Consider the following 25,885-nt stretch of genomic DNA (forward strand, 5'->3'; position numbering starts at 1 on the left):
AAATTTAGGTAGAGTTTGGTAAATACTTTTAAAAATGTACTTGTTTCTGATATCAACTGGTTTTATTGAAGATATCTCAAGAGAAGTAACTTCTTTCATACTTGAGAAATTAATTCAGTTTTGTAAAGAATTTTTCTTATCTAGTGCAGGGAGATAATTAAATATAGATACAGTAGAAATCCAACTTTTTATCATTGTATCCAGGTGCTAACATGGTATTTTTAGTTTGTTAAAAAAAATGAACTGAGAGAGACCCAGAAGCAAGGATTGCATTCTGGGGAGGGGGAGTGAGGTTTGAAAGAAGATTTGTACCTATTCTGTAGATAAGGCAGAATATAGCCTGTTTTCACCTTTTTAACATAATAACAAAGAAATACTTATGATAGGGGATTTTTTAATACTGCTTTGTTTTGAAGCAATATCACCTTGGGTTTTAGAAGACCTGGGCAGTAGAAATGTTGTGTGCAGTTACACAGAGCTCTGGGGGAATCAACTGCCATGGACCTGCTTGTTGAAGAGATGTTCTAGTATTTCCCCTTCAAAATCAAGTTGCAGACAGGGTAATGGGAACTTTAGATTTTAGCTGACCTTGGATTTTTTTATTTAAGTCAAGAGCTTGAAAATCTATCTAAAACCAGGAGATTTGCAGCTGCATTTGAAACCTTGATGTTACAAGTGGTAAGAGGGGCAACAGTTTCAAAACTATTCCATTTTAAAAAGCTAGAGTCACTACTTTCAAAATACCTGTCTAAAGCTAGGAAGAACTGTTCCAAAACTCACTCTCTATGCTACTTATTCGGGGCATCACTACATTTGTTTTTTGTAGATCAGTTTTCTGTGTATCATTTTGTCCTACTGCTTGGGTTTGAATGTCTCCATTTGTGACTTAGTGGATGAAAGCTTTAGGATGGCTGATATCCCAGTTTGAGAACCATTGTTCCTGTTAGAGGCAGGAACATGTTTATATTTCTTTATCATAAATAATAATTATTATAACTATTATATAACATTTTGTACCTTATTTGTTATCAGAAGGTTTTCTAAGCTTTTTTTTTTTTAATTTAACATAGTGATCCAGATTGTGAGGGCCATCGCTGTGAGAACAGCAACACGTATGATCATCAGCAGTATGATGGAGAGGAGAGTCAGGATGAAGATAGCTGTTCAGAGCATAGCTCCAGTACCTCAACTTCCACAAATCAGAAGGAAGGAAAATACTGTGACTGCTGTTACTGTGAGTTCTTCGGCCATGGAGGAGTAAGTTTTTGTATTTTAAATTTCTTTTGTTTGCTTTTTTGTCACTTACTCATCATAGGTTGCTGGTAATTTTTCAGACTGCATCTTGGGGGACAGCATTGGAACTCACTTGTAAAAGGAGTTAAAAAGTAATTTTCCTCTTTGAAATGAAGGATTGAAATAAACCTTTCCAGTTCACAGCATTTAAGAGCAATAAAAATGACTAAAAGATTTAGGAAGTAGCTGACTTGAATAATAGATGCCATGTTTGACTGAAACTGGAAACAGGGGCATTGAACCATTTAAATAACTTTACAAAATTCATTGTCTCGTCTGTAGTACTGTAGTTACAATGAATGTGATGAGGTAGGGTAAAAGTACACTTTATATAGGATATTGGTTTAAATCTTTATGGCAATTTATGAGCTAGTCTGCTATCCATAAAAATAGCAATCCTCAAAGTATTCACTTTAATACAATTTTTAAAAAAGGAGGAAAAAAAGAGAAAAAGCTCTAGATCCTTAGCTATAATATAGCACATTATTTTTTTCTTAACTTGTAAATCTATGTATGGCCTGTTTTAATAATCAATTCACTGGTACAATTTGAGTCACTAGCATTTTTCCTATTTGAAGTAGAAGGTCACTTTATTTGTCATGTATTTGATCGGGTCAGTTTCATCTTAGCTCTTCAAATGAATTAAAAGCCCCTGCCCTGTGGCTTGAAGGGGCTGGGAGGGCATTCCATTTCTCCTTGCATGTTCCCACTATGTCCATGCTTGATTTGTGTTTGATAGTTACCTGACTGCACAGTAAGTTATTCATTTTGCTGAAGTGGCAGAATGTGACAGGATTTTTAAGTTAATAGGCTTTGTTTTGCTGGTTTAGTGAGTTGAACTGGTGTAGCTGTGAACAGATGGGCACCAGGTCTGGTACAGGAGCAGAGAGGGTAAGGCGTCAGGAGGGGAGAGGCAGTGAGGAGTGGAGAGGCAGGAGCAGTGGCTGGGAATACAGATATGGAACATGATGCAAGGATTCCACTTGCAGCAGTGTTAAGCTTTCGATGGGACTCTGCTGAGAGGGTGTGCTGGCAGGTTTCAGTGCAGGATAATCAGCCTTTCACAGGTACAGCCCAGAGGCCTGTGTAGCCCAACCTCTGAAACAGATTTCACAGGAAATGAAAACAGAGTAAACATCTGCTCACTTGAAATTTTGAAATACAGCATACCAATCACAAGAGAATATGGAAATAAAAGTCACAGTATTTTTCCTTGATTTTAAAGGTTTTTTCTTTGTCTTCTTACTCATGCTATTCTCCTCAAGATCAGCTGTTCTTTCAGTTGGAAAAAATAGTTCAGAAGCCAGCACCAAGTCTGGCAGGTCTGTTGCCTGTTAAATACACTTTAGGTTCACATACCAACAATGAGTTTGATAGTCAGGTTTGGACCTCCTATGTAATGTAATGGGAGAGTATTTTGAAATTTCAAAAATCTCCAAAGCATTAAGTCAGTGAAATTTTTCCATTCAGTCACTAAAATCTGTTGTGTGTCCTTTAGCCTCCAGCTGCACCAACCAGTAGAAATTATGCAGAAATGCGAGAAAAGCTTCGTTTGCGTTTAACGAAAAGGAAAGAGGAGCAGCCGAAGAAACCAGATCAGATCTCTGAAAGGGAAAGTGTTGTTGACCATCGAAAGGTGGAAGACTTGCTACAATTTATAAACAGCTCTGAAACCAAACCTGTAAGCAGTTCTCGTGCAGCCAAGCGAGCCAGGCATAAGCAAAGAAAGGTAAGACATAAAAGTATGTTTATACTTTTGAATCTGTGAACGCCCCTCAAGTATGCCAGTGTATGCTGATTTATCCCAATGCTGTAATTGTGCTTTGTGGTACACTGCCAGTTTGTTTTTACACAACTGGCTTACCTGTTCGGGGCCTATCTGAGGAGTTATGTACTAGACTGGGAGGATTCCTGAAAATGCCATTGTCATGTGCTTTGGTGCAAGTCAGCTTTATATTGGAATTTCCCATACTTCAGAAGGTTATTTCTGAGTATCAAAAATGTTGGAAATGTTGTTGTTTTATAGCATTGACATTTAAAAATGATGGAAGTTAGAAAGTCAGTGTTTCTGTACTGGGATAATGGTTTTGATAAAGTATCTCTCTAGGAAGCCAGGAAACATAGGTCAGTGCTTTTATGAGGAGTTGCATTTGGTATTTTTAGAATAATTGCACTGAGCACCTTGCTGTCCTGATGGACGGAGGTTAAGTGCTGTGCCACATGATGACACAAAGAGTTATCCTGAGCTGGAGTGGCAAGCTGCAGGGAGGGGACAGGGAAGAAGAAATTACAGGTTGCTTTCAAATTAAAATTGGCAAAAAAGATTTCTAAAGAACTCCAATGTGTAATAGTGAAATTATTTTTTTTGAAACAGTATTTACTGATGATAATATAGAGGAAATATGAAAAAGGAATAATAGAGGAAATACCATTTTTTTAAAAGCTGGAACAGGCAGGAAACCTTTTCTTAGAGCAATTCAAGTATCAGACATAAGTATAAAGTTCAAGGCACAATGCAATTGGTTGCTGAATGTTTTTGATTTCTGGTAAGCATGTTGTGTGATCACACTGTAAATATTTTCTTGTTTGTGGCTTTTCTTCTGGCACTACTTCTGCATTCTTTAAATTCTTCCATGGGTTTGGAAGACCTAATGTTCACAAGTTAAATTCTTTATGTTCATGTTGTAGCACTATTCAGCATCTTGAGGGTTTAGTGGATTATTCATAAATAAAATTAACTTTGTAAAATTTGCAGTGCAAAATTCACTTTGCTTTTACAGTGCAGTTTGAGTGTAAGAAGTGGAAAATTCCCATAAGGTCATTCTCATGAGCCGTTCTCATTTTTTGAATGACTCCTGTAACTGAGAAAAAGTAATGCCCTACAGGCACCTCTAAATGTTCAAGAAAATAAATGGTCATAGTTGTTCTCATTGTTCGGCTTTGTTTCATTTTGCTAATGATGCAAGATCAATGCAGCACAGCAAAGTTTTAGGCACTGGCAGTAATGGCTGGCAAAATCCCTTATGTCTTTGTTTTGATTAATGAACTAATGGCTGACAATGGAAAACTGCCATCCTTAGGATTTTTGACAACTTCTGATGGAGCTATTATTTACTTAGTGTTTTGATGCAGAATGTTTTTAATTATTTTTTTCATAACATTGCTGATCTCTAAAACAGAGCAGCTCTTCTACCATAGCAAGAGAACAGGTAAATGATACATCCTAATGCAAGCTTGAGTTACCTTAGAAACACACAGTCTTTGAGAAGGAAGCTGAATGTTTTATGGCTGTAGAAAACTTTAATGTGAAGTTAGATTTAGCAGTAGGGAAGAAAAGATCAACAGTTGATCTTTTGTTATTAACAATGGTCAAATGAGTTACAGAAACATAGAAAATACTAATTGAGAAAGGATTGTAATATATTTAAAAGGGCAGCCTTTGTATACTTATTTGCTTGCTCTGCAGAGTTATAGATTTAAGTGTTTGTATGTTCACATCCTAGGATTCATAACATTCATAAAGAAAATAATAATAATCCCTAAAACTCCTAATTTCCAAAATATTTGTCACTTTCAATAAACCTATTGTTACTTTGCAGCTCGAAGAAAAAGCTCGACTTGAAGCTGAAGCCAGGGAGAGGGAGCATCACCAGTTGCTTGAGGAGCAGAGGCGGCGTGAGGAAGAGGAAGAAGAGCGACTGAAACAGGAATTACAGCGGCTCCAAGAGCTTCAGCAGTTACGAGCTGTAAAGAAAAAGAAGAAAGAGAGAACAAGTAAGGACTGTCCGAAGGCAGACCTGCTCCCTAGGAACTGCCAGGCAGTGAAGGAACCTGTCCCAAACACACCTGAAGACATTCAGAATGGTACCCTGGAGCAATCAGAAAAGATGGAAAACTCAGCTGGTTCACTGTCAAGACATGTGAATCACACAGAGCAGAGGCCAGTTCTAGAGACGGGCTGTGAACTGTCCAATCCTGTAAACACTAGAGACTCAAAGCTGCTTTATCAGAAAGAGGGCAGTGTAAAGCAGCATGAGCCCCTCTCTTTTCTGCTTGATATTATGCATCAACATAAAGAAGGAAACAGCAAACAGAAACTAAAACAGATGAACAAACAGTGTGTTGAACAAGTGAAAAAGCCTGTTGAATCCCCCAAAGCAGCTGAGATTCAGACTAAAACCAGAAACCAAATAGAATCCAAAGCAAAAGCAGCAGAGCTCCCAACACTTGCAGAACCTAAAAAGGATGAGAAGAAATTAAACAGTAACAACAAAAAACAGTTGAACCATGTAAAGGAAGAGAAAGCACCCGTAACAAGTGAGTCCCCATCACCAAGTGAACAGCAGCAAAATAATAAGCTAATACTTGCAGATTCTCCTCAACCAAAAGGCAAGAATAAGAAAAACAAGAAGAAAAAAGGGGACAAAGTCAACAATTCCATTGGTAAGTACGTAAGAAAGTTGAAGAACTTTGGTTATGTTCTGTTCTTACCATTTCATTCCAGAAGTCTGACATATTTATCTTCAGGCATTCCTGCCAATGTAAATCAGAGAAATTGAAAAACTGGTGTCAGGAAAAGTCATGTTATTAGAATTTCAACAATTAAGAGATGGATAGTGTTTTAGTCAAGTGGAGGATTCTTTTAAAAACAAATGAATAAGCATATGCTGTAGGGGGTTTTGTTTAGACTTTCCAGGAGACTGGCTTTCTTTTCTTGCTTAAAATAAATATATTGTTTAATTCAATAGTATGTTGAAATCCATTTTGAATTTCTTTCAAAACAAGATTGTTTCTCATACTGCATTAGGAGTATAGTATGAAGTTGGTCTTGCTCTTTAGGCAAGGGAAATAAGAGGATTCTTCAGGTAAAGAATGGTCATTCATATATAAGTATGCATTTTTTTCAGTGGAAATAATTAATTTCTTATATTAATTACATCAACAGGTAAATAAATAAATAAAGAAACTAATTTACTATTTTTTATTTGCCAAAGGGAAAAGTTGTAGTGGAACGTTAATTAGTTGATTAAGTTGATTGTGTTCTCCATATTAGCTCATTCTAGTCAACAGAATTATTTTTATTTCTCGGAAGTAATACAGCTGTAGAAGATGGAGTTAAGTGAAGCAACTTGCACTTGAATAATTTTATTTCCAACTTTTTTTTTTGTTTGCCTGAACACATCCAACAACTAATACCAGAGCTGAAAATCACACACAGTTCTGGCCCATTGGCTTTGTCAGCACCATAGTCAAATTGCTGTTCTCAGGCACCTCTTTTTTCCTGCACATCCTGGGTCTCTACTGGGACTACCAGTTGAGATGGCAACTTTGTGGTGTGGACATCTGTCTACTTGGAGCACCTGGTCATTCCCCTGGGATCACCTGGCAGCTGAGTGGTAACATTGCATAAATTCAATATATCCTGCTGCCGTTCTGACTGGTAAGCACAGCAAGACAGGAGACCTTCATGCCTTGGCATTCTCTGCCAGTGTTTCAGAGTACTTACTTTTGTTAAGCTTTGTTAATAAAAATATAAAGCTAATTCCTGGTTGCAAGAAGTGCTAGGGTTTTTTTTAGTTATTTCATGGTTGGATTGGGTCAGCCCACTGTCTCTGTTTTTAAATCTGATGTCTAATGTTTCCATTCTGTGTCAGTCAGCAGCAATACAGTATGGAACAATTTTCTCTGACAGCTTAGTGCATATTCTGTTGTGGTGTGTTTGGGTTTTGGCTCTTTTAATTTATCAAGAAGAATGTACTCCAGTGATTGGAGCAAGACAGAACTCCAGAACTGGGATCAGAAAGAGAAGACTGGAGACATTTGAAAGAAAAACTATGAAAGAGGGTGTTTACTGTAGGAGGTGCAGGTACCTTCCTGCATCTTGTCCTCCTTCCTGCCCCCACCTTTTTTTCTTCTCCTGCTTAAGTCAAGTATACGTATAATTTCCAAAAGTTAATGTTTAAATATGAAAAAATACAGGGACATGTTTCTGAATTTGTCAAAAAAAAAAAACCAGTGCTCTATAGACTTGGGACAGGATTTTTACTTTAAGTAATCCTAACTTGAGAGCTACAAGAAAGATACTGTAATACATGATTTTTCATGTAGCTATAATTTTTTTAAGATATAGAGTTGATGTACCAAATTACCAAAGATACAAAGATTGAACTGAGAAAAAATTAAGTAAAACTTAGGGTAATTGAGAGAACATGAAAGGAAGGAAACAAAGCTAGGGGATTTTAACTGAGTTTTCAAATGAAGTACTAAAGCAGTAAATATGCTTTTGGTGAGATCTGTGTTTCTTAAAAAAATTTCTTCTGGCAGAGTATTTTTACTTCTTGTTACAAACAGGCTGAAGAAAGCTGGGAGTGTTGGGGAAGCCCTGTGTTTGTAGGGCTTTCTGCTTCCTCAGAAATAAGTTGAATAGCAAATACATGCAACTTTTAAAACTACCACAAGTGTCTTTACCATGAGTTGTCTATCCTCATAATCTCAAGGATTCTGTAGTCAAGTGTGTTCATGGTCGTTTTGGTTACTTGCTTTGTCTCACCTGTTTTTTGAAATGTATTCTATTGCTTCAGAAATGAGACTGGAGTGTATATACAGTGAGAAAGAAACTTCAAGAAGAAAATGTTCAAATTGCTTTCTACGAAAATGTGTGGTTTGCAATGTTTATCTTTTTAAAGTCCAAAAGAAAACCATATGTTGAGATAGTACATTACACCAACAGGCTCTATGGTGACTTCTTTGCTATGTTAAATATTTGGGGTTTTGTTTTTTTTAATGAAGTCTAATGGTTGCTAGCATGACTTAAACTCTTGCAGACACAGCCTGATCATCATGTCCCAGAGGGGCTGCAGCAATCAACAACCCAGAAGTTTCTAAGTATTTTTCTTTATAAATACTGTTTTTAAAATGTTTCTAGAGCTACATTTTTAGTAGTAAGACCAAAAATTTCAGGCATTAAACAGTTATCTTCTGTATGATTTGGTTAGTCTTATGGTCATTCCAGGTTTATAGTACCTTTTGGAGCCCATGCAATCAATACATTTACTGTTAGACCAATTCTTCTTTTTTACTAGTGTAACTTCTTCAAGTCTGGGCAGAGATACTAGTATAGGGGTTTAAGAAGTGTCTTTTTAATTATAAGTGTGTATTAATTCAGTGTAATATGAATAATGAATAGTCTATGCGGTTCAGTCAGTTCTCCAAAGACCTCTTTAATGCAGCTTCTTAATCTCTCCTTCCCCTTTCCCCATGGAATCTAACATAGTGCCATCATTTTTTCTTTGTAGATGATGTGTTTCTACCCAAAGACATTGATCTAGACAGCGTGGAAATGGATGAAACAGAACGAGAAGTGGAGTATTTTAAAAGGTAAAGTACTGTAATCCCTGTGGCATAATGCTGTTGTTGCTACTTTCCATGTGTTATGGTTTTAAAGAAAGCAAAAAACAACACCACACCAACCCCCAAGTTAATAACTAAGTCCTGTCAGAAAAGCCTGTGTTGTAACACAGCAAATCCTGTTAGAGCTCGCATTCTGAACACTGTTAACAATCACCAGAGCTGTGATCTGTGGGAACAGCTCATTGCTAAATAGCACAAATTCAAAACCAAATGCCAGAATTATCTATGTGACCCCCCCCCCCCAGGTTCTCATCAAGGCCTTCAGAATACTGTCAATTACCATTATTTATAAGCAAAGTTTCTGTGAATATTTTCTTTATTAGCCATACAAGCCAAATACTGATTAATGTTTTCATTTTATACAAAAGTGATTAGATTTAAGTTTTCAAACAGATACATCAGAAAGGTTTATTTTGTTCCTTGTTTACAGAAGCTGTTAGTTGGGAATTTTATACTGTACATTAAGCAGAGATTTCTAACTGTGGGCTAAGTGTCTTATGCCAGACTTTAAGGATGCTTATCCTAGAATCATAGAATGGTTTGCATTGGAAGGAGCATTAAAAACTATCTGGTCCCAGTCTCCCTGGCATGGGCAGGGACACCTTCCACTAGAACAAGTTGCTCAAAGCCTCATTCATCTGACCTAGTACAGTGACAGAAAAAGAATAATATAAACCTATGCTTGTGAAAGTTTTTTCTTCTGTAATTTTTGGTTGATTTTGGGATTTGTGCATCATATTGAGATTTGGACTTGATGATTCCTTGTTGGAATATTCAAACTCAGAAAATTTTGTGATACTTGTTACCTCTAAATTCCTCAAATGTGAGGAGACAGCTCATGTTTAAATAGTGTGGCACTTGTTCTTCCATAATACTGAAATCTGTTTGAATTTGTTCTCCAGTGCTGTCTGGTTGGGCTGGTTCCCCATGGGTGCATCTAGTGAGCCTTTCACTATGGTAGCCAAATCTGTAATGTGACAACTCGGTTTCCTGTAATTAAATTATTTAGGACTTAACAGTAGTATTTCCCAAAGCAACACAAGCCATTTGTTACAAGAAATAACTTTCAGTATGGATTTCTTTTCTAAATTTATATAATTTTCATAGCCTACATGCCTGGGATGTAATGTGTGTCTGGGTCTTGCAAAGAACTTGCTGCTTATTGCTACAAAATGCATATATCTGATTAATTATGGAGTTACAATGTGCAAGACAATGAAATTGTCGCAGGTGCATGGTCACAGGTACATAGTCTTAAAATTATTTTTCTGAGTGGTGCCAATTAAAAGATTTTTTTAAAATCAAAATTCAGGTTTTACAGGTGAAATATGGCATGTGTTAGATACTGCTAGTGTTGATACAGTATAAGCCTTTGTTATGGAATATTCTTACCTTCCTTCAGGTTTCCACTATCTACAGTAAATAGATAAGCTCTGTTCATCAGTTATTTACTCTCGGTAGAATGAATGAACCAGTGTATTACATTTGTATAGGTGCAGTTGAATTTTGGGGATAAAATGGTCAAATGTGATTCCAGCTGAAGAGTTATCACTTTAAAGTGTGCTGTTTTGTAACCTATTCTCTAATGGATGGACTCTGCTCCTTTACTGTCATCTGTTAGGAAGTGTGTGTAACTGTCTAGTTTTTTATGGATACCTGTTAAGAAAAAGGTGTCTGACAAGCCCTAATAGGTGCTATTTTAGGGGAGAAAAACAGATATTTAATGCTATTAGGGCATCTTTAATACTTAGGTTCTTTTGGTTATGCCCAGCATAATACTTTGAAGGCTAGTAGCATGGCTTGTTCTAGTAACCCTACATGGCAATGAGCTGCACAGACTGACTGAATTCATATTTTTCACTTGTAGTTCATTCATCATCTTCTCTTCATGTTTTGTAGTGGTAAAAATAGATGGATACCCTAATTACACCCTGGCGTCATGATTAATATTGCACACTGCTTCTAACCAGCACAGAAGGAAAATAAGTCTGATTGTAATCTTCCGCTGTACCTGTTTTAATTGTGCTCCTTCTGTTTGCCCCCCTTTTTTTGGCTTTCAGTTTTTAGAAGCAGTGTAACCTTCCAGGTTTGCATTGCTTTGATGCAGTCATGCAGCCTTTAGCCTCACCAAGCTGTGCGTTGCCTCAATAAAGTTCTTCAGCTCAGATTAACAGTCCCTGAAAGGCCTGCATGTGGCAACTTCTTCCAGAGTTATTCTATAAACTCTGGTCAGTGAAAGCAAATAAGAGGATTTTTGTTCTAGGGGTGTTATTTCCAGGCACATGGGCTACTTATCTGCTGTATTAGTGACCTCCTTTCCCTAGATCTTTGTCTCCAATGTAGCTTTGCTGTATTAAGAAGAGAAGCACAGTGTCCCATGCCATTGGTGATGCTGCTTTAAACACCATCTATCACTTTTTCTTACCCTTTCAAAATTTTTGATGAATGCAGCAATGCCATTTCTGTTTCTAGTTGGCATTTAACATGCTTCTGTGCTGCTGAATGTGCAACATTCTTTGTTGCCTCCTTCACTTAAACCAGTTACTTTTAACACTATTGCATAATTAGAATTATGATGTATATGAGTGGTGGACAAGTGATTTTTTTGTTGTTTTGGTATGGTTTTTTAAGAGGTTTTGTCTTTCTGAATGAGAGCTTCTCTCCAAAAGAGGGATAACACATGTGGCTTGATTTTAAGTATACTGATTTCACTTTATTGCTTTTTTTCTTTTCAGATTCTGCTTGGATTCTGCCAGACAGACAAGGCAGAGACTTTCCATCAACTGGTCCAATTTTAGCTTAAAAAAAACCACCTTTGCTGCACATTGAAATGACACAGTACAGGGAGGGAACCCTACAGGAATCAATGAATGACAACTCCACTTACCTGTCCTGCTGTGCTGAGAGCTTATCTGGTCTTGAGCCAGTGCTGCCTTGCCTTGTCCCCAGTGCTGTGTGGATCTGCACTGAACCCTTTGGCCTGATAATTCTTGCGGACTGAAAAATTGCCACTTTCTACCTGAATTTGTTAGCTTGTGTGCTTGTAGTCTGTGAGTGAGACTTACTTGATTGTAGCTGTATGCTGTTGGAGTTGGAACAATAGCTCTTTTCCATCTCCTTCTGAATGCCTTGGCCTCAGAGACTTTAAATTGCTTAGGCTTGGGTGGAGGCCAAAATACTAGGTTGCATCATCTGCAGTGGCTCCTGTCACTTCTGCATCTAGCTATGTTTTGTCATTCTGACTCCTGACAAAGGAATGGACCTAGTCAGTTGTGCTTTCATCTGCTCCAGAATTCTCCTGACATGACTTCATGAAAAGAGGCTCTTATGGGACAAGTATTCCCTCAGTTCTTTCACAATCTACTGTTTAAGAGTGTACAAGTTACGCTATTTGTGTTTTGATTTTTTTCTTCCTGACTTGTAGCCAGCTTGTGTAAGAATACTTGCAGAATGAGAAAATTTAAAAAAGAACAGTACTCACACTATCAAATCTGTTATAGAGTGTATAATTGTATTAACACTGAAGCCTAACTGGCTACTTTTTTAACATATTGTTAAGTAATATTAAAATCATGTCTTTCTTTTTGAAAGATGGAATACATTAGTATGGCAGATGACTTGTGTCTTGCTTTTTTCTTGCTTTTTTCTGTGTGGGTGGGGAAAGGGAAGAAAGAAACATAGAAAAAATTTTGTAAACTGAATTTCAGGTGTGTCAAAATTGGTCAGTGAAGGTTTATCAACTTTGCTATATTCTCTGTTTGCCAACTCACATGATAGGAAAAACTGTTTGCTAGAGCAAGAAAGATGCCTTCTGATTGCTGGAACTAAGCTTTTGTGAATTACTGTAATGTTTCTGTTTCAGTGGATCATTTGTGTGCAACAAGGTACTACAGAAATTTCCAGTTTAATAGCAGTGCAGTAGTGAAGTAGGTAGGTTTGATGCTGCTGTCAGGTAAATGGTTAACAATATAGTAATGTTTTGCAGTTCCATAGTATGCCCAGGGAGAAAGACGATGGGTGATTTAGGAGCTTGAACTGTGTAAAGATAGCACACTTGTAGAAGTCCTCTGATACTCTGTTCAGAATAGAGACATCAGAAGGCTTTTTATTTCTAGGTGATCATGCCCAAACTGTAAGGCAGTCTTCCTTTTTTTTTTTTTTTTTTGGTTAAGAAAACAAATTTTCCACTCAGCATATATTTAATGTCCTTTCCCAGAGCTGTTGCACAGTTTTTTCTTCTGCTTGTTAACACATATTTTTCTGTGATCCACCCCCTGGGGTTGGGACTCAATTGCAAGACAGTGTCATTACACTCAGCTTGGGATTTGGGAAGGTTTGACAGGCAATTGCTTTCATGTCCCCTGTGAGGCGTGGATGTGGCAGGATTGGGTTGGCTGCAGACCACTGAAACATCTACAACTTCACATCCTTCTTTTTTGTTCTGGAGCTCCTATCCCAGTGTGTGCTTCTGGTACAGATTATAGTTGCTCAGCTTATACCCAGCCATTGTAGGTAAAGGAACACTTGGTCTCCTGTTCCAGAAGAGATTTTGAGAACAATATCGATCTTCAAAATATAGTTTAGAGACATAAAAGGGACATCTTCTATTATTCTTCAGAAAAAAGTTGAGGAAGGGATTAATATCTTAGACTCACATTTTTTTGTCAATGCAGTGTTTGTCTGTGGATTTGTTTGCTTGTGCTGGAGGAATAGCAGCTCAAACCTAAAAGGTAATATCCATGCCACTTAGCACCAGCTGTCCCTGCAAAACTAAAAAAAGACCTGCATCAGTTAGGTGACAAAGAAACAAAGTATGAACTTTGTTTCTTGGGAATTTGCAGGCTTGCATCTGTTGCAGCCTGAGTTAGATCTTAGTTTTATATCTATATATAAAACATTACTGAAGAGACTCCTCATGTGGAGCACTGGCTGGGGAAGAAGTTGTTAAAACAGCAGAAGCTGGAAGCATATGTGAAACCCAGCTTCTCAGACTTCTTCAGTTCTAAACCATAACACAAGATGGCAGTGCACGTCATCACTTTGACAAAGATCTCAACAGAGACCTGGATTGGGAAATCTGTTTGATGTCACATGGGTGGATATTGGGCAGATCATACCTTCTCTAGAGTTGGAATGCTTTGAAAGTACTGAGATTTTTAACGGTGCTAGAAAACTCATAGCATTTGTTTTCGCTAGGAACTAGAGAAGAAAGTTGGCTTTATTCTCTAATAACAAAGCAGTTTAAAGAGTGACACATGAATGACTGCTTTTCTTTTTTTTTGAGACCCTGGGTGAAGACAGCAGAAGTTGTACTTTTTGCCTTTGAGGAATGTATATATATATGTGTAATATCCTTCAAAGATATTTGCCATGTGCTCTGTTGTGGTGTATTGGTACATGTGTTGTGGTGTATTGGTACGTGATGTGCTCCCACACTCTAAGCAGAAAGCACCAAGAATGAGTCTCCTTGGATTTGATGTTGTTCACCTTGAGGAGAAGTTAAAGGCAAATCACACATTTTTATAATAATTTCATAATTAAGTGAAGATAAGTATGGTTTAGTCTGTGAGATGTGAGGGGAGGTTGTAGCCAGGCAGGGTTGGTCTCTTCTCCCAGCTAACCAGTGACATGGTAAGAGGTGATGGCCAGAGGAGGTTTAGGTTCAATGCTAGGAAATATTTATTCACTGAAAGGGTGGGCAGGCATTGGAATAGGCTGTGAAGGAGGTGGTAGAATTGCCATTCCTGGAAGTATTCAAAAAATGGGTGGATGTGGCACTTGGGACCATGGTTTAGTGGTAACGTGGCAGTGATTGGATCAGGGTTGGACTTGATGATCTCTGAGGTCTTTTCCAACTGAAATGATTCCATGAATCTATGAAAAGTACTGGCTTCAGTTCTACTACTTTGTGGCCTCAGGCAAATGTGTTAGTTACTGTTACTCCATTCATTAAGTGGTTTTATTAAGGATTTGCTGAATTAGAAGCTTGTTTCTTAACGCCTAAATTAAATAAGTAGCTATGTGAAGTCTGTTGAGCTACAACTTACTGGAAGCATAAATCATCCTCATTGGTATTTGTGTAGTTTAGATAAAATACATTTCAAGCTAACTGAGTAGAGGAGACCACTGTAAGTAATACATCATGACTGAGTAAGTTAAGAGTTCTCATGACAGTTGAAAGGGGTAATAATACCAGATTTGAGAGTGGCCTACTTTGATAGCAGTAGTGTAGCTTATGCACCTATTTCTTACTCACTTAAACGTGTATGAAAGATGGAATCTAAATTCTGGAGGTGGCTGATGACTATTTTGTGCCTCTTTGCTGATACCAGTGCTGCTGCTGAATATGAAGGTGTGGTGCTGTGAGTTGTTCCTTAATGGAAGAGGGCATAACTGCACAAAATATGTATGTCTTGAACTGTGTTGATTTTGGAGGCTCAAAGACAGCTCTTAAACAGGGATGTCTTATTTCTGATTGGCATTCATTACTGCTGCTTCCTGAGGTAATGTAACTGAGAGTTCAGAAATCTTCAGCAGGACTTTTTGGTGTGGCATTGGTGTTGCCTAAAACCGTGTAGCTGAGGTTCTGTGTGCTGGCAGCACAGATCTCACCATAGGCTGAAAATAAGATTAATGTGTTAAAAATTAATTCATATAAGTGACTGTTAAGTGTGTAGGTGTTGGTTGTGATCAGTGATGTTCAAAAAGGCTTTGCAAGTTGCCTTCAGTTTCAGAGAAAGATTAACTTACCTTCATTTTAGTATGTTGTATCATAATGGAGAAATACAATGGTTACTGGAGTAAATGTTTACATTAATATTCACAATTTCACACGTTGCCCAGTACACCCAGAAGGTGTACAACCTGCAATTGCAGAAACTAGTCTAAAAAAAAAAAATCTGCTTGTTCTGTTGTCACATACATCTGAGTAAGATTAGGTGTGTGGCATCTTTGTTGTCTTTGGCTCTTTCTATTTAAACCTCCAGGAAATCTGAAGACTCAAACCTTTGATAGGGGAATTCTCTGAAGTGAAGTCACAGAAGTGTTGATTTGAGATTCTCCTTTCTTCTTCCTGCTCACCAGAAAAGACTTCTAAGAAGAATCCCAGTTTTCCAGATTTTCAATGCCTTCCTAATGGCCAACAACATCTGTCAGCTGCTACCCTATTTGTCATTTTGTTAATCATAAAAATATTGTATTTTGTATTGTTGCTTCAAGTACCTGATGTAAGTGAACTGTCATTGGAAGGAAGATGTTTTTTCTCTTCTGTTTTCTCCAGTGAACAAAGAAGTAGAAATGCCAGCCCTTTTTTTTTGGTGGGGGTAGGGGGCTCATTTATGTTCTTCACAGGTCTGTGTCTTTAGTTTCAGCTTTGCTGCTGTCTTTAGGATACTTGGGCCTCTCGTAGCTCAGTGCTTAGAGATCTGAAAGAAACTCATTGATGCACTCTGGATCTTCATATACCCATGTTACAAAACATGCCAGGTAAACCTGTGTTTTCCTGTAACTGTGTTTGAGTTTTTTACTGGTTTGCTGATAGAAATGATAAGTATAAATGGGATTTTAAAATGGGTGGTGTCAATTTCTATTCTCTAAAAAAATCGAAAGTTATATTGATTACGTCCTCTCTGATAGGTTTTTCTTGAGGATGTTTTAAAACCTTTTGCTAGTTTGAATGTCTCATTTTGGAATGGCTTGAAGTGGTTTTTCATACTTGAATCACAGGTCCATAGCCTTTAACACTGCTCTTTTATGAGAAATATGCAGTCCTTTTTGTGTTGTTAATGGCTCCTTGGGCAGAGTTGCCAGAAGAGCGGGGGGTGTGTAGTCTGGATATTTCTTTAACCTACCTTTTCCTTCCAGTGTGTCTGTGCTGCAGAAGAACAGCAGTCCAGCAATCTGCATAGAGGGATCTACTGGACACTTCTTTTCTAGAAGTTGCCCAAAGACAAACCCTCTGCCAGTGAGGAGAGCTCAGGAATCTCATATCAACTCTTCATCTCCCTTTCCTTGACCATTTTTTTCTGGAAGCTGAACGGAAAAATAAAGTGAAGATCTCAGACACCCTTAGGCTGACAATTTCAGACTCATTAAGTGGCAAGGAACATGTGACATTGAAATGTAAGTAAATAACATTTACATCCAGTTTGCTGTCAGTGAAGAGAGGAGGCAGTGGGCAGGTGCAATATCTGTGAAGAAAGAGACATGTAGCATTAAATGGAAGAATAAATAAAAATCTATACTGATGTACTCACAAATAATTATCACTGGTACTGCATAAACTAACATGCATTCCACACCAAAGTATGTCACTCAACCAGCTTACACAAGTTTGATTTTTTTCTGAGGAAAAGATGTCTGGGCTTATTTTCCCATTCTGGTTTCCCTTAAACAGCCTGTTCACTCAAATTAAGATGCTGCAATGGCTTGTGCTGGTTTAGGGGGAGCAGAGGAGTTGCATGCAGGCAACATGATGTTGTCCAAAGTAGTTTTGGTTGTGGCTGAAATACAAGATTCAGATCCAGAGGTTTGGAGTAGAAAAGCTAAGCTCCTTAGACCAGATGAGTGTATTGCTGCCTGCTGTTGCTTCAACAGACTTCATGCTTCAATCCACTCATCTGTGTCAGCTCTTGGGAGACTGGTTCAACTGGAAACCTATAAACAGCAAAGCCCTCTTCCAAAAGGGTAAAAACAGGAATCAAGTCACTTGAAGTCAAATATTTGACCATACATACCTTGTCTCATACAGTCTGTCTGCGAGACCTGACACAAATTTTTGTCCAACAATTGCTCAACCACTAAATAAATTCCACAGTATTGCTAAAGGCAGTTAAATTGATGTTTTCATGGTTTTTTTGGATGGTTTGTTTTGTATTAAGTTGAGGGCAAATTAGATATAACCAGCTTGCAAGAGAGGTCCTCTTGGGACAGTCTTAATAACAGGGAAAGTGACGTTTTAAGTAACGGTACATCAGCCTCTTCACTTACATATGTTGTTTGTATCAGGCTGTGGGCTCTTTGCTTTTGGGAGTGAAATTTCAAGGCTGGGAGCAGAGGCAGAGTTGTGTAGACTTGCTGACTGTAAGGTGTGGTGGGTAGAAGTATTGAAAATGGAAGGGGAAGTGCACCCTGGTATCCTAGTACCTAACATAGCAAAGTACTGTCATCTTTGTCATTCAATGCAAGGTCACCTCTGAGATTTCTTAATTGGATGTACTCTTACTTTCTGTAATCGTTGCAGATAAAGTCCTTGTGTTCTAGTTAGCAAGTAAAAAAACATCTCCTTCTGAAGAGAGCAGTGAAAATGCAGTTTACTGGCATTTATCTTATATGGGCCTTCTGCATTTTCCTTTTTCTGCCATCAATCTGTCTTAAAAGCTTTAAAATATGATGTCTCTTTCCTTCTTAGACTGAGTTCTTGTTTGAAAAGTCCATTTGAAGAATTAATGAACCTTTTCAGTAATGTAATTGTGGTGCATGTCACTTGCCCAAGCCATTTTGTGGTTTAAAGTGAAATTATTTTATTCATTCTCTGCAGCTGCCTGTGACCATTTTGGTCATTTACATTGGCCATACTTGCATATTTCCCCAGGTGGGGAAGCTTTCTGAAGTCAGTCTTGCAGAAAATCTTACCCTTTCTGTATCATGAGTTATGCTCCTTGAGTCAATAGGCATGAAATTGTGTATTGACTGGGGGAGTGTTATTAAAATAGTAGTAATAAAAATTTTGGGGCTGCCTGCAGTGTTGAAGTGTAATTCTGGGAGGAGCTGGTTTAATAAACTGAACAGGTAAGAACAGAATTGCGAGGTAAAGGGCTTGAGTCTGTTACCTGATGCTCCTTATTCTGAGAACTTCTGTTTAACATGAAGCAAAGAAATTCCTTGAATAGCCTGTCAGAGAAAGCTCTGAGTACGTCACTCAGCTTCTCCATTCTGTCTTTTGGTGCTATTTTTAGTGGTACAGAAGCATAACAGGTAGTTGAGACTGGGGGAAGAGTTATGTAAATGTATGTCTAATGTCATAAGAGATTTCAGATGTTTATTAAATTTGCTGCAGAGCTATAGCTGGGGATGTAATGCTAGATTAGGAGGTATGTGGAAATGCAAGAGTTAAGCAAGTCAGTGTACTGATTGGTGGAGAATGAGAGTCAGTCATCTTGCCACATCAGGACTCTTAATCTCTTCCAAGATATTTCTTCATTTCAGTTCACATAGAGACCTCCAATTGTGATCATTACTGTAATCACTCTTCTGAAATCCATTTTTAGCCCATCTTACCAGTTCATCAATCCAGACTGGTCACAGCTCAGTTACTGGCAAGAGTTGGTGTGTTCTGATGTGGTCTGAACTTTGTGTCTTTCTTTTTTGTCACTGTTAACCAGTATAGCCTGATTTTTTTAATTTTTTTTTTCTCTTTCCTTATGCAGATGCCTTTTTGGGCACTAATCTACACTTGTGCAACAGGAATGTCATCACTGCGTGCCTTGGAACATTTTAGGCGTAGGAGTCGAGGGCTTGAAAGGATTAGGCACTGGCAATAAATTTTGGCAGTGCCTTGGTCTAGGACATGCTTATCTGTGTGATGCATGCAGATAGAATAAACATGGAAAAGAAGCCTTAAAAGTTGAAGTCATTTCCATACAAAGGTATGTTTCTCCTTGAGTTGGAATCCTTTAAATAATGTGGTATAGGGAGAGAGGAGGTCTGGCATGACCTGCCTGCCAGTTCCTTTTCCCATCCCAGAAACATATGAGCATGACATGGTGTGATTATGTGGGTGAAGCATTTATTAAAACTAGTTAGAACTCAAATACAGTTGCAGATTGCAGTCTCCAGGCTGGCTGGCTGATTTTGTTTATTGCACAGTTTCTTTTTAAAAAAATAAACCAGCACCTCATACGTATTTAGATGGGGAGATTATCATCTCTGCTTTGGATTTGGTTTTGATGTCAATTGACACTTCATAATGTTTGGCTGTTGGTGACTTAAGCAACCTTGAATGTTGCTGTAATACAGAATCACCCAAACAAAAGTCACCCAGTAAGGAAGCAGTGCAGCTGGTTGAGAAATTGTGGAAGTGATAGTGTTTTGAAATGACTGTGAGGGGAAAAAAAACACCACCACAAAACCTAATCTTTTGGGGTATAGCCTGGAATGCATTCTGTCTGTTAGATTGCAGGAGATAATGCAGCATAAGTATGAAAAACAAGCACGTTACTTCAGTTACATGTGTAAATATTGATGCCATGTTTTAATGTAATGATCTAAAATAGTTTTGGTCTTAAAGGTACCATTGTTTTAACTGCGTAAGGCTTAAGCATTGCATAGAGATAACCTGCTTCCTCTTCAATATTATTTTTTCTGTTGTGGTAGTATTTCATAGGCTAAACTTCATAAGATCTTCAAGGCTATGCTGAGCAAGTATTGTGCTCTGCACAACTTCACATGCTGTATGTTGTATGATAACTGATATTAGGTAGCTGAGGGTAAATGAAGAAGGAAAAAATTGCCGTTTCAAAGTAACTTTTTAAAAAATACTTTGTTTTCTTCATTATAAAGTTTTTAGCAATTCCTTTTTTAATTTCAACTTGATTTGTAAAGCATGTAGAAAAGATTGTTGTAAATTTTTATACCAGGTTTTGTGTCTTTGACTCTTTGGGAATATGTTACTTACTTTTGGTGAAGGAGTCTAATTTAATCACATTCTTAAATATTTTTTGCCCTAACCAGCTGACAGTATTTCTGGTTTATTGTGGTCTATGCAATCCAGTAGCTGTATCACTGCACTGAGAATTGGTGTTTCCTAGGAGGATTGTTGATGAGGATCTGAACTTTGGTAAAGATGTCTCCAGGCTGACACTGGTGTCCCATGTTGATGTACAGCTGAAACAGGTGAGGCAGGAAAAACGGCAAGGAAAGAAGGCAACTACAGCTTGTCTCCACTTTACAGAAGAAGCATCAGCACACAAATGAAACAGCTTTGCCTCAGAGCTACCTCAGCTCAGTGCATCTCTGAAGTGAAGTTGGAAACTGAACACTGACACTCAGAGACCCAAGTCTATGGCTGAATTACTAGTCTGTCTTATGTCATGAGGATTTAGACAAGAATTGTCACTGGGTAAAAGAGAGGAGAAGCACTGGGAAGCATTATATTCCTGCTTTGTGGTGATTTTTGTACTATGTGTTCTCTTCTCATCCGTTTACTCTCACCACCTCCCAGATCATCATATTGATCCTTCTTGCTCCTACAGACCTTGTGGCTGAGGTTCCCTGGAAATATCTGAAGAGTGATTGGGTTATGTAAGCAGTAATGTTCTCCTCAGGCTTTTTGACAGCAAAACTTCAGAGTTAATCCTAGGGGGCTTAATTAGTTCAGTTAAAATGTTATTTCACACATGCTTCAAGTGCCAGCATCGTGCTGTGGTGTTCTTCCCATGTGTAAGCAGTGACATCACTGAAAAGGGATGGAGTGCCCTGTGCTGCAGTCAGACCATGTTGTCAGTAACCTTGGTGGGGTCAGAACAAAGTAAAACTCCCCATTGTTCTTTAAACAGCATTTGGTGAGAGGAAACAGGAGGGGTCTGGTGCTTCTCTCTTATCTCATTCATTCCTACCACAATAACAGTATGTCCTGTGCTGGAGGAGGCAGTTGCTGGGATGGATAGGAGCTGTGGATTTCCTGGTCTGTACTAATCTTTTGGTAGATTCTCATCAATCAAGAAGCATGTATCCCACAGCTGCAAATTGCAATCCAAACCCTTAGTGCTCAGTTTTCAATGGATTGGTCTCACCTCTAGCTGCTGGCTTAAGTACATCAGTCTTTTGTTTTACCATATCAGGGTATTGAGTTAATCTGGTTGCTGTTTTCCATCATACACACATTTCCCACATTTCTTTCTGGGAATAGGAGCTGTGAAGTGACCCTAAAACTGATATCACTTTTGTACTTCTAAAACAATTAAATACTTCTTTTGTACTCCTGAAAGGTGTTTGGTCTTTAGATCATGGAACAGGTTCATGGAGGGAATTTTCATCTGAAATGTGTCATGTAGAAGTTTAGAAGAAACAGTAAGTGAAGTGATGGGAATACTAAATGCTAATTAATATGGTGTAGGTTACATTTTGAGATCACTATTGCACGGACTGGTTACCTGGTACACTATCACCATCTGATACAGGAGGAAGTGAATCATCTGGCTTATACTTTTTATGCCTAAAAAACTCTAAATGTAAAAGACCTCAGGTGTTCAGCTATGGTATAAATGATCTGCAGCAGTGATTGTGGACTTTACAGAATTGGGATGGTTTCTACCTGCTAGAAATGAACTTCCAGGAAAGCACATTACTTGGTTCACTTTACTTTTGCTAATAGAAACGGAGAGCTTTCATCAGCAACAGCAAGTTTTGCATTGGATCCTTGTCTCATAGCAGATGTACTTATTTGCATGGGAGTGAGCTAACTTCCTATTATCAGATCAGAATGGGTTCAGCTAATTCAGCTAGTACATGCCATTTCCTGCTGAGAAGTGTAGAGGGAGCTAAAATAATCTGTGCAAACAGAGACAGAGGATAACAGGTATATGTGAAGAGCTTGGCCAGGTATGTTTAAACTCTTGGTCTGGTGGGATAACTTCTGATAGAATTAAAAGCTGCCTCTTAAATGTGTTTAATGAAAATTCACTATGAAATTTGACACTGTCTGGAAAAAGAAATTACTAATTTTCTCATGTCTTGGCTTTCAGGTGAGAAAATAATCTTCCTTATAACCAAAAAGAAAGAATATTGGATGCTGGATTTTTGTAATGAGTGTGTGGTACTTTAGGATCATTGAAGAGTTGCCACTATCTATCCAGAAGATTATCAATCATATCACTTGCTGTGTTTTCAGCTAAAGTGGACTTTGCCAGGATTGTAAAAGATGTACCTATTTTTAGTAGTGATGAGACCCAAAGCTTAACTTGAAAAGTTAAATTGTCTTTTCAGGATAATGTTCACCTAGGTGCAATTTGGTTTGCCCTTTTCTGTATAACCAAGTCAGAAGCTTGGTTACATTGGGTACTGAGCTTTCAAAACGTACTACATCTGAATTTCACTGCTTGGAAACAAAAATAATTTGTGTGGTTCTTGTTCTTTTGAAGTGTGGAAGTTATAGCCTGCTTTTCCTCTAGGATGAGTCACTGAAACACACCTGCTCCCTTTTATGGTGGCATTCTGGTAGTCCCTTGTTGGAAAAGCCACCCAGGAAAGCAAATACTCTGCCTGCAAGTGAGAGTGATGTGGCCAGTACAGAAGTTTGTGCTTTGTGGGCTTCCTGTTTTATGTTCACTGTAGTCTTCCACTGCTGTTTTCCATTGCCAACACTAGATGCTTAGGGATCAACATCTGGAATATCTTAAATATTGTCCATTTTAAAAATAATTTCCAGTTTTTTGTCCCTGGCGTGTCATGAGTGGTGTTTTAGTGGACATACCTCAAAGCACAGATGAGGTTTTTGAGCAGAATTTAGCTGCACTCTACCAGGAGAAAAAAAAAAAAAAGGTGAATTTTCATATACCGATAAAAGTGCAAATGTATTTTGATACTATTCTTGTCAAAATAAATGCGACAACCAATGGATCCTCAAAGAGAGTTCTGACTCATTAAGGCAATTAGCCCGGCGTGCTGCTAGCCAGGAACTGATTTTTGAAAAAATTAATTTTACAAGTCTGGCTTAAATTTTGATTGCACTGCTCCGTGTTGGTTAAGAAAATGAATGTTTAACAGAGTAAAGACTGATAGCTCTAGAGAAAGGTCCTGGTGCAGCATCCTGCTCCTGCTGGCAGTGCTTTCAGAAGACACGAGGTGGCAGTCAGGGAAGGTCTGCACCCAGCTGAGGGCTGGCCACCAGTAATCAGGAAACAGGCATTTGGCAGAGGTTTTTGGCTTCCCTTTCACATTTGGATTCTGTATGACTTGGTGTAGTTTGACACTTAGAGGAGGCAGACTGAGGCCACACTGGTTGCAAGATGCCCCCGCTGCCACCCTGCTTGCTGTGCTGGTACATCAGCCCAACAGAGGTGAAGTGTGGGCTGCAGACTTCACAGGGATTGTGGTTTCTAGTGAGCCCTGAAATCTGGCAGGAAGTCTAGCACACGTGTTACAGCCTGGCCATCCTTCTAGATATTCTCTAGTACATTTGCAATGCTGTTCCAAGGGCCCATCTTGCTGGTGCACTTTCAAAGCTGCTGCAGCATCTGGCAATAGGTTATCATGGAGTTGATGGTTCAGTTTTACTGGGCTAGAGGGTTAATAACTTTCTCACTTTAATACTTAAAGGCTAGAGAGCCTGCAAGGAGAGTTTTGGTTCTGAAGACTGCATGGGAGCATATCTGTGTTGCCAGACTTGAAGATACTCGGTCTCTTTAATCAGAGGCTGAACCCAGGAAAGCTGCGTAGCAGGAGTACAAAACATAATTCAGGGCAAAAGGTACTTGGGAAGTTCACTGGTCCAGCCTCCTGCTCTAAGCAGGATCAGCTTTGAGATGGGATCGGGTTACTCTGGTCTTTATCTGGTTTGACCTTGAAAACCGTTTAGAACAGGGAGTGAAACATCTTGGGGAAATCTGTTCATTGATTTATTGATTTTAGTAAATTGCATTCTAGTTGTTATTATTGTTCATTTACTTTATAGACTTCAGACTCATTTTTTGTGTCTCTGTTTTACCAATGGAGAAACAAAACTTATTTATGGCTTCTAAGCAAGTTCTGGGGAAAGAGTGGGAATTAACCTATGCATTTCAAGAGTTTCAAAGTGAAACAAAACAAAACAGCATTGCCATTGCAAACACCTGGTTGACATCAGCCTAGACATATTCCCGTGGCAGATTTTTCCACTATGTGATGATAATGGTGTAGGCATTGTAATGATAGTGTTTGTTTGTGGTGGAATATTGTATTAACCTGACATGTGATGTGGTATGCTTGCTAGCACTGTTTCAGGCTGGTTTGTTGATAGGGAGCCTTGCTTCATTTTGTCTGCATCATAGTTGGTCAGGTCTTTACCTTTATAACCTACGCACTCAGTGTTAAGTTACATTAAGGAAATAATAAATAAATGGCAATGGGCTTTCCCTAGCTGAAATTAGCTGTTGACCTTAGAGTACCATAAACTACATCTGCAAAAAGCCCCTGCCGTTTTTCCAGGTGGGCTTGAGGAAGCCTCTGAGTGGCTCTTTGTGAGCTAATGTCCGGAGGAGGAGTGGTGGAGATGGTGTGAATGTTGTGTGTTTTGCTACTGGAGCTGGTGATTGCTTGAATGAGTGGACTTCCTGATTCAGAGGTAAAGAATGAATGGTCTCTCCTCACAGTTTCAAGTTTATTGGTGTCTGCAGCCCCATACAAGGGCTGCCTAGACAATTGTTTCCACTGCTTGAGAAAAAGTCCATCTGACGCACCAATGGGAAGTTGACACTTTCAGTTCATTAACGTGAACATCTCTTGAGTGCATGTACTCAGCCGAGAATGTTTCAGCTTCTAAGAAGGGTGTGAAAAAGGCTTAAACTTCAAAAGCTTTATTGTCCAAAGGCACAGGCTGTTACTGCTCATCTCCCTCCTGCTGTAGCACTGGGACTAATTCTATAGCTGGTATTTTATTGTTGCAGCAGTCTTGCCTTAGTGCTTGATCTGGCTTTATGTTAAAATCATAATTAAAACGGTGGTTTTCTGTGTTTGCAAGGTAACAATGAATTTGGAACATGTAAAAGAACTTGCCTGGCTGATCGTTGAGTGAATGGACATTTACAGAGACCTGATAATATAGAATGTTTTACTTAAATTCATCATAATTGCATGGTTTGTTCTCCTCACAGAGCTAATATACCTGTCTGTATTTTTCCTTCAAATTGGCTGTCACTGTGCTCCACTGGAAGGTGTCCCTGTTGGGGCTTTTCCCCCCCCTCTGTTTTGTTCTAATGATTGCATTGGTGTACTCTAAGAACCTGGGGACCTTTTAATATTAGAGTATAATAGGATTACATTTCAGCCACCAAGTTTCTGATGTCACCCCCTAGGTAATGGGGGAAGCAATGATCTTACCAGCTTTTCTGATATGGTTTAGAGGGCAGCACTATGTTTGGCCCCATCTTGTTCTCACTCAAGATATTGCTGTCTGAAAACATAACTCTAGAGCTGTCAGCATCTGACA

General features: G+C 38.5%; 1 protein-coding gene across 4 annotated transcripts in view; it reads left to right on the forward strand.

Annotated features, from left to right (window-relative positions):
• The window catches only part of FAM193A (family with sequence similarity 193 member A), a 76,954-nt gene extending 64,634 nt beyond the window's left edge, over positions 1-12,320 (forward strand). For 3 of the 4 annotated variants that reach the window (XM_085577580.1, XM_085577581.1, XM_021550753.4), the window contains 5 exons: positions 1,071-1,257; positions 2,792-3,022; positions 4,893-5,736; positions 8,589-8,670; positions 11,439-12,320. In XM_085577580.1, coding sequence (XP_085433706.1) covers positions 1,071-1,257; positions 2,792-3,022; positions 4,893-5,736; positions 8,589-8,670; positions 11,439-11,532 — 1,438 coding nt within the window. In that variant the 3' untranslated portion in view covers positions 11,533-12,320. Of the gene's footprint in view, positions 1-1,070; positions 1,258-2,791; positions 3,023-4,892; positions 5,737-6,492; positions 6,734-8,588; positions 8,671-11,438 lie in introns of all 4 variants that reach the window. The other variant, XR_014954660.1, reaches the window with a different exon arrangement.
• The last annotated feature ends 13,565 nt before the right edge of the window (positions 12,321-25,885 follow it).

The sequence above is a fragment of the Lonchura striata genome, chromosome 4 (assembly GCF_050655825.1).
Source record: "Lonchura striata isolate lonStrDom1 chromosome 4, ASM5065582v1, whole genome shotgun sequence".
NCBI classification, from domain to species: Eukaryota; Metazoa; Chordata; class Aves; order Passeriformes; family Estrildidae; genus Lonchura; species Lonchura striata.